Raw genomic sequence first — 7,817 nt, 5'->3', positions numbered from 1 at the left:
GGAAAGAGAATGAATTGAGTCTTGGACATGTTGAGTTTAAGGTGCCTGTAGTTCGAGATAACCAAAAGGCAGTTGCAGATTCAAGACTGGAGATCAGCAAAGGGAGGTTAGAGCCACATAAGTCAATTTGAGAATCATCAGTATGGACGATAACTCAATCCATGGTAGCTGATAAAGTCACCAAATGAAAGAATATAGAAGAGGGCCTGAGGCAAAAGCCCTGTGAAACACCCATAGTGGAAGCGACCTGTATAAAGATCCGGCCAAAGAGTCTGAGAAGGAGTGGTCAGATTGGTAGGAGAACCAAGAAAGAGCAGGGTCACAAAAACCTAAAGGGAAGAGGGTGACAGACAGTACCAAAAGCTGAGGAGAGGGCAAGAACGTTAAGGATTGAGAAATGACCATTCAATTTGGCAACTAAGAGACCGTTAGTAACAGGCGAGAGTAGTTTTGGTTGAATGATGAAGTCAAAAGTCAGACTGTAAAGAGTTAGGAAGAGAATGAGAGGAAAAGAAGTAGAGGCAGCTAGCTATTCTACAGATGTCCTTTTCAAGTTTAGCCACAAAACAGAGGAGAGATATGGAGTGACAGCCTTTGGGGATGGATGGATCAAGTGAGTGTTTTTTGAGGATTGAGGCAATATTGTCAAGTTTGGGGACAGTAGGGAAGCAACCAATAGAGGAAGAAAGGATGAAAATAAGTGAGAAAATGAAGATGATAGGTGGGGCAATCTGGTCCAGGAGACAAGCTGGAATGGGATCACTTGTGCAGAGTGTATATAGACAGGTGGTTTTCTCAGGCTCCCATTACATCTAGGAGGATTCACTCTTCTCTCTTACCATGGCACTAGTCCAGGCCATCACCATCCTTGTAACTTTTCCCAATAAAGATGTCCTTTCCTCACCACCACTTCCCCCACTTCCCACCTCCCCCTCCCCCATGTGAGCTCTCCTCACAGCAGTGGCTACGTTTGAATTTGTACTTGTATTCTCAGTGCTTGGCACATAGTGAGCACTTATTGCCTTTTCATTCATTCAGAGGCTCATACTTGGCACAGTAGCCATTCACATTTGCTGAGAAGTTGCCCTAAAAGTTTTCTTCAGTGTTTGCCTTTGTGTCCCTTTTCTTATACTCTGGGACAGGGTAACCGCTCAGACCTGGGGCTCCGCAAGGGCAAGGTCTGTCTCTCCTTCATAAATGGGGCTCTCGCAAATCTACCCCCCACACCAGAGGCTTCCTGGGGAAAAGGGCTCTTCCCCTCCCACCTCAAATCTAGGGCTGCTGAGGGGCAGGGTTTATGACTTCCCCACCTATGTGTCTCCCTAAACTTAGCAGGAGCTGTCTCTCCACATCTAAGGCTCCCTGAGGCAGAGACCATGTTTTAGCTCCTGGAACTGACGCTCCCAGAAAGAAGAAACTCTTGTTTGGACTTCGGAGGTGAGGATACAAGATCCCTACAAGCAAGAGCTGCTTCCCCATCAACTCCTCTCTTGCACTCCTGGACAGGCATTTGGGTTCTATCTTCCAGAACAGAGTCGTGTTCCAGCCTCAGACAGGAAGGAAGCTGGGCAGATTTAAAAAAAAATAATACTAATAAACAAAAACAAGCCTTCCTGGCGGGTTTCAAAGCTGGGAGTCAGAAGTCGGAAGCGCAGCACGCGGAGCACGCGTTCTTGGAAACCACGGGCAGCCGTTGCTAAGGGGCGGGCCCTCCGCCCACACTCAAGATGGAGTGGCAACAGCGTCATACCAGGAACAGCTTTCCCCAGCAAGCCTATAGGGAGGCCAGGCTAGCGTCTGGCAAAGGTCATCTTTGGGGCCCGCGCCCCATAGTCCCCGCCTCGCTGGAGATGATTTAAGTCAGAGGCAGCGTCTCTTCATTAATATCCAAGCTCTTTATAACCTACTTTTGCACTCAAAGCGCTGGCGACAACGATGCCGCCAGCAGCCAACATGGCTGACGCACCGCTTCCTGCACCGCCCCGTGCCAAGATGGTGGCGCTTCCGGCCCCTGGTAGGCCCGCAGGGAAGATGGCGGAGAAGCGGCGGCCCACGGCACCGGTGGCAGGGGCTTCTGAGGCTCGGCGGGCGAGCCCGGCACGGGGCCTGGCTACCGAAAGCGAGGAGGAATTCCTGCGGCAGGCCGGGGTGACGGCCATGCTCCGCGCGGCGCTGCTCAAGGTGCTGGAGGCGCGACCCGACGAGCCGCTCCCTTTCCTGGCGCACTACTTCGACAACCTGGGCCTGCGCTCGCCAGCCAACGGCGGCGCCGGGGAGCCCCCGGGCCTGCTTCTCCTGCAGCAGCAGCGCATCGGCCGCGCCCTGTGGCACCTGCGCCTGGCTCACCACTCCCAGAGGTGCGGGGGCCGGGCTGGGCCGGGCGGGAAAACCGACCGACGGACCCACCGAGGGGCTGGGCCGCAGCCTTCGTAGACTACAAGTCCCAGCATCCTTTGTGCGTCGTGGGGGCATGCTGGGAATCGTAGTCTCCGCCATAGACATACACACCCTTTTCTCACCTCCCCACTTGGGGTGTGGGCGGTGCACTGCATGTTGGGCGTTGTAGTCTTCCCTTGCCAAGCCATGGAGACCAGATGGCACCTGAACTTGATCTCAGCTCTTAGACTCCCAGGCGAAGCTTAGAACCTAGAGCATGGGAAGTCTCTCTTAGTCTAAGCTTTTCATTTTACGTGAGCGGTCCAGAGAGGGTCTCACGTTACAAAACAGCCCCAGAAAAAAGGACTTTTGAGGTTGGGTAGTGAGAGTGGAAGGTGGGGGAAGGGAATCTTGTACAGAACCTCTGGGTTCTAGCTCTAGCTCTAGTTTGTTAACCCGAGCAATGCATTTCACCACTCCAGGACTCCTGTATTTCTGAAAACTCCTGTTTTCTCCTGTATATAATAGGGATAATTAGATTTGCCCTGCCACTGATAAACATGAGCCACTTAAATGCTTGGGGCAAATCACTTGTCCTTCCCGTGCCTTAGTTTCTCCATCTGTAAAACCATAGATGTAGACCTGGAAAGGACCTTACAGATCATCCAGTCCAATCCTCTCATTTTGCAGATTTTACAAATTTAGGCCTAGAGAATTTGAGTGGCACGCACAATGTCACACAAGTAGCACTAGGTGACAAGTTAAACCCAGGTTCCTCTGACTGCCTATGGAACCAGCCCAGTTTGTACTCCCATGATGCCTCCTTATAAGAGATTAGATGTTACGGTCTCCCTTCCTGTCTTACAATTCTGTGATTCTACCTCTCCTGATTCCCACACCATGCTATCACACAGCCACTTTGTAGGAGGGATAGAATGAAAAGCCAGGTCTCCTGACTCCTGGTTTAGGGTTCAATCTCCCAGATTGCACTGGCCCTTGTTCAGCTCTCTGCAGTAATGAACAGACTGTGAACTCCAGGCCTCTGTAAACCTTGTATCCAAGAATAGTTTGCCCCTAAAATGCCAGGAGCGTAATTTTATACTCAGGAGGAAACCATACACAAACCCCAGTTTTTATTATTACCCTTTTATTATTTTATGGTCTAATCATCACTGTTTTGTATTCTGGAACAGCTTTATACCCTTACCTCATTCATCTTCCCAATTATCTGGCAGATGACAAATCCCTTTAAGCTGACTTTACCGACAGAAACAAAGCCTGCGTAGGAGGGAGGAGCAGATACTGGGTCAGATGGGGACGGGTCTGGGAACCTAAGTCCCCCTGGATCCTCTCCCATTTCTGCAGAGAACAGTTCACTAGGCTTTTGTGGCCCAGAAGCCCAATCCCCTCCTTCCATTGTGCCAGGACAACAGGGCCCCGCCTTTCCTGATCCTGTTTTAGGATACGGCCAGAAGAGGAGGGGCAGCGGAGAGCATTGCCACAACCACTCTCTCCCCTCTGGAGGCCTCATCAGCCCACACAAGGTGGTGTCAGACATCAGGTTGGAGGTCGCAGAGAGGAAAAAGGCTTTGGACTGGGAGGCATAGACCTGAGTTCCAGTCTCAGCTCTGCCCCTGACTTGCTGTGTAACTTTGAACAAACCTGCTTCCTTTTCTGGGCCTCAGGGCTTTGAACTAAGGTCCCTTCCAGGTGTAATTTTCAACCAATTCAACAAACTATCCTATATATGCTATGCAAAGGAGTGTGCTAGGCACAGGACATACAGAAACAAAATAATCCAGTCCTTGATTTCGAGGGGCTTTCACTTTGCTTTGGGGTGGAGGTGGGGGGCAGAGCCGGGATACAACATGACCAGAGAGCAGTGTAACTGAAGGAATGGAGGGGGCCAAGGGGAGATCAGATAAAGTACTTACATAATAGGGAGAAGATGATTGGAGGGCTGGGGAGAGTGGTGAACCTTGGAGAAAGTTAAGGCCTTCTTCGAGTCATGGCTTAGGAGGAAGTGTACAATGTACAGCCTGATCAGAAACACAGGAGCTAGGGAATCAAGTTCTGAGAACAGCCCGCAGCCCAGGTCCAGTTGGCTGAGCATGGGAAGGTGAAGCTTGGGTAAGCTCTCTGCACCCTGGGAGCTGCCATCAGAGCAGACTTACCCCAGCCCTGAACTGGAGGAGCCCCCAGACCTGAGGGAACACAAGGACCTACCCTCAGCCTGAAGGGGGAGAGAGGACACACAACAACATGACGTGTGAATTAACGATGGAAAGATGGTCTAGAGCTGAAATACTAGATGGGAGAGTTTGGATTTTATCCTCCGGGCAGTAGGGAGCCATAGGGGGAGTGATAGTCAAACCCATACCTGAGGAAGATTAGTTCGGCAGCTGTCTAATGGATTGAAGAGGAGAGAGATGAAGCTGGGAGGCTATTGAGTCCTCCAAGTACGAGGTGTTGGCGGGTCAAGCTAGACTAGTGGCCCCCCGAGTAAAGAAAGGGATGGAAGAAGGAGATGGGGTGGTAGAAGCACTAAGTATCAATGCCTGATCAGCTCATTGGAGTGGGGGAAAGGGCAGATCCCTCCCAAGCCCTGCAAGGATGCTGGTGCCCTTGATAAAAACAGGGAAATGTCGAGGAGGGACAGTCAGCCAGTCCGGACTCAGAGGCTGAGGGTTCACATTCTGTCTCTGTCACTTAAGTATCTGGGTGATGTTACAAGTCATGTCAGTTCTTGGGGTTTCAGCTGGATAGCTTCCTTGGGCCCTTCCAGCTCCAAACCTGTGCTGCTCTGATGGGTTCAGTTCTGAGCCTGTTGGAGACGCTGAAAGGCCGTTCAGGTGGAGATGTAGGACTGTTCTGGGAAGAGCTGATAACTAAACATAAACTTAGTCATGGGTGGCCCAGGGGAGGGGCTGCTGAATAAGTGCGCATGGGAAGAGATGAGATCACTGAATAGAGAAAGAAAGAGGGGGAAAGATAGCAATAAAAATAAGATTTTAAACAAAGGTACATTGAGGCTAAAAAAGGGGAGTCACTATATATTCAGAGGTTTTTTTCTAACCCGTCACTTCATGATTCCATCTTTTTTCTCTCTCCTCTCAATTCCATGGACCAGTCCCATTATCTACCCTAACCTCTAAGCCCTTTGTGAGGAAAAAAAATCCCATGGCAGGAATCCTCAGCCCCTCCTTGGTCCAAAGGAACTCTGGGAGATAGACATGGAAATATGGCAGAAGCGGATGTCAAGGAGGCAGGTATAGGTGTAGTGCGCCACAGCTCCACTGGCCGCCACCAGCCCCTTCTGACCCAAGCTGGGGGGGTGCTTAGCCAAACCGTAGAAGAGAGTGAGGGGGAAGGACTCCTCTTGGGGCAAAGGTGAAGAGTCCATCTGGTGGATTGTGAGCTTCCTGGTCAAAAAACCTGCCCCAGTGCTATGGCGTAGGTGAGCTTGGAGGGTGGCCAGAGGCCCAGCACTCTGGGAGCTGCCATTGTCCCTCAGACCTGTGGGAACACTGGGACCCACCCTCAGCCTGAAGGGGGAGAGAGGACCCGCAGCAACATGACATTTAAAAAAAAATTGGCAGAAGAGGAGCTCTGGAGCTCTCCTGAGGGCTGAGAAAGGGCCATGGGCACTTGGGGGAAGCTCGTGCAGGCAGCTGAGGCTGGTCAGCCGCAGCTCCCAGGAGGTGGGCGGGGGTGGGGTGGGCTGGGCCAGCCAAATAGTCCAGTGGGGCCCTGGTGCAGAGGGACAGGGGATGCAGGAGGACACACGTCACACACAGTTCACCTGCAGCTTTGTTTGCCCCCCCATCCTCTAGGACTGCCTTCAACAACAACGTCAGTGTGGCCTATGAGTGCCTGAGTGCCAGTGGCCGGAAGAAGAGGCCGGGCCTCGACGGGCGCACCTACAGTGAGCTGCTGAAGCGCATCTGCAGAGACGGGGAGGCCCCCGAGGAGATCGTGTCCCCCCTCCTGCGGAAGATCCAGTGCCGGGACCACGAGGCTGTCCCCTTTGACATCTTCCGCTATGGCATGCTCACCTGTTTTGTGCTTCTGGAGTTTGTGGCCCGGGCAGATGCCCTCTACGAGGTTCTGGATGACTCAGGCCAGGCTGACCGCCGGGTGTGCCAGGCAGTGCTAGACACCCTGGAGGGGGCCCTCTTGGCTGGCGATTTTGAAGCTCCCAGCCGATACCTCGAAGCCGGCTCTCAGCTGGGTCCCGACTGCCTTGCCCTAGCCATGGACCGGGCCCTACTGGCCCGCAAGCCCAACTCGGCCATGCTGAGGGACGAGTTCCTGGAGAAAGCTGCTACCCTGTTTATTGCCAAGGTCAGGCCTGTGGGCTAACCCCAAAGCTGCCAAACCTTTCAGGGATCAACCTGGCCTAAGATATGGGTTGGGATAGTGGGGATCAAAGGGCAATGCTACCCCACCCTTTCTCTTTGCCTCTGGTTCCACTCTGCCTTCAGATACCTCATTCCTTTCCCTGACCCCTTGCTGGGAAAGGCTGTCTGGCTGGCTTGGGCATTCCTAGGAGGAAGGGATAGGGCCTGAGCTGCTGGCAGCTCAGACTGCTCAGGTTCTCCCAAAAGGAAAGTGCCATGGCATGTTGGGAATGCCAGGGAACCTGACAGACTAAAGACCAGCTCTTTCTCAGCCCAAACTTGTTCAGTCTCACTTCCCCTTGGGGACCAGTCTTGGGGAGATCAGCACCCTCTCTCTAGCCACTGAAAAGCTTCTCCCCCAGATGAGAATCAGAATCCAGGTGGTTTCCCAAAGGGGAGAGGGGTCAGGTCCAGAGATCATTTTCTGGACTGAAATTGGGAAATAGAGCTCCCCAATCTGCCCACCATTCCATCCAGCTCAGCATTGAGGCCTGACTCTCCCCAACTGTCCACCCATGGCTTTTCCCTGCCTGCCACTGGCACCCTCTCTGCTCCTTGGGCTGGGGCTCCCAATTGTCCCAAACTTCCATCCTCACTCTAAGTAATAAATTCTTTATAACCTCTGTCCACCACTGTGTCTATGGATGAGTCAAGGCAGCTTTTTCCTGCCTACTCTCAGCGTCAGCCAAAAAAATGAGCTTCCCTGGTTGGGACAAAAGAGTCCCGGCCTCATCTTCCTTAAGCAGACATCACTCAGCCCCAGGCAGGGCCTTTCATCAGACCTGTAATTCCTTGAACTCCATTCCCTGGCCTGAGAGATGAGAAATGTTGACTTGGGTCTCAGACGAGGTGACCCTAACTAATGCTTTGTGCAGGCTAAGAGAATGGCTGGTGGGAAGGAGGAGGAGGGGTCCAGACCACTCATCAGGCCTTACTTCTGTCCTTGTCAGATACCTGTGTTCAAGGTTCACACATGGAAGCCGAGAGCAAGTGGGGCCTAGAGTCAGGTGTCTACCAGCCCTCCCCACTCGTGCCCCCTCA

General features: G+C 52.6%; 1 protein-coding gene across 1 annotated transcript; it reads left to right on the top strand.

Annotated features, from left to right (window-relative positions):
• Positions 1-1,718: 1,718 nt before the first annotated feature.
• On the top strand, positions 1,719-7,405 carry TPGS1 (tubulin polyglutamylase complex subunit 1). The gene is made up of 2 exons (XM_036741557.1): positions 1,719-2,357; positions 6,210-7,405. Exons 1-2 carry the CDS (start codon positions 1,936-1,938, stop codon positions 6,736-6,738), a joined length of 951 nt encoding a protein of 316 aa, XP_036597452.1. The 5' UTR covers positions 1,719-1,935; the 3' UTR covers positions 6,739-7,405.
• Positions 7,406-7,817: the final 412 nt, after the last annotated feature.

This window comes from Trichosurus vulpecula, chromosome 1, assembly GCF_011100635.1.
Source record: "Trichosurus vulpecula isolate mTriVul1 chromosome 1, mTriVul1.pri, whole genome shotgun sequence".
NCBI lineage: Eukaryota > Metazoa > Chordata > Mammalia > Diprotodontia > Phalangeridae > Trichosurus > Trichosurus vulpecula.
Note: the sequence above shows the minus strand (reverse complement) of the source record. Positions and strands in the feature narration are given on the sequence as shown.

Excerpts from the sequence above, each read along its gene's own strand:
- TPGS1 (XM_036741557.1), top strand. The coding sequence starts at position 1,936 with ATGCCGCCAGCAGCCAACATGGCTGACGCACCGCTTCCTGCACCGCCC. Across the intron at positions 2,358-6,209 it reads CTGGCTCACCACTCCCAGAG|GACTGCCTTCAACAACAACG; the intron begins GTGCGGGGGCCG and ends CCCATCCTCTAG.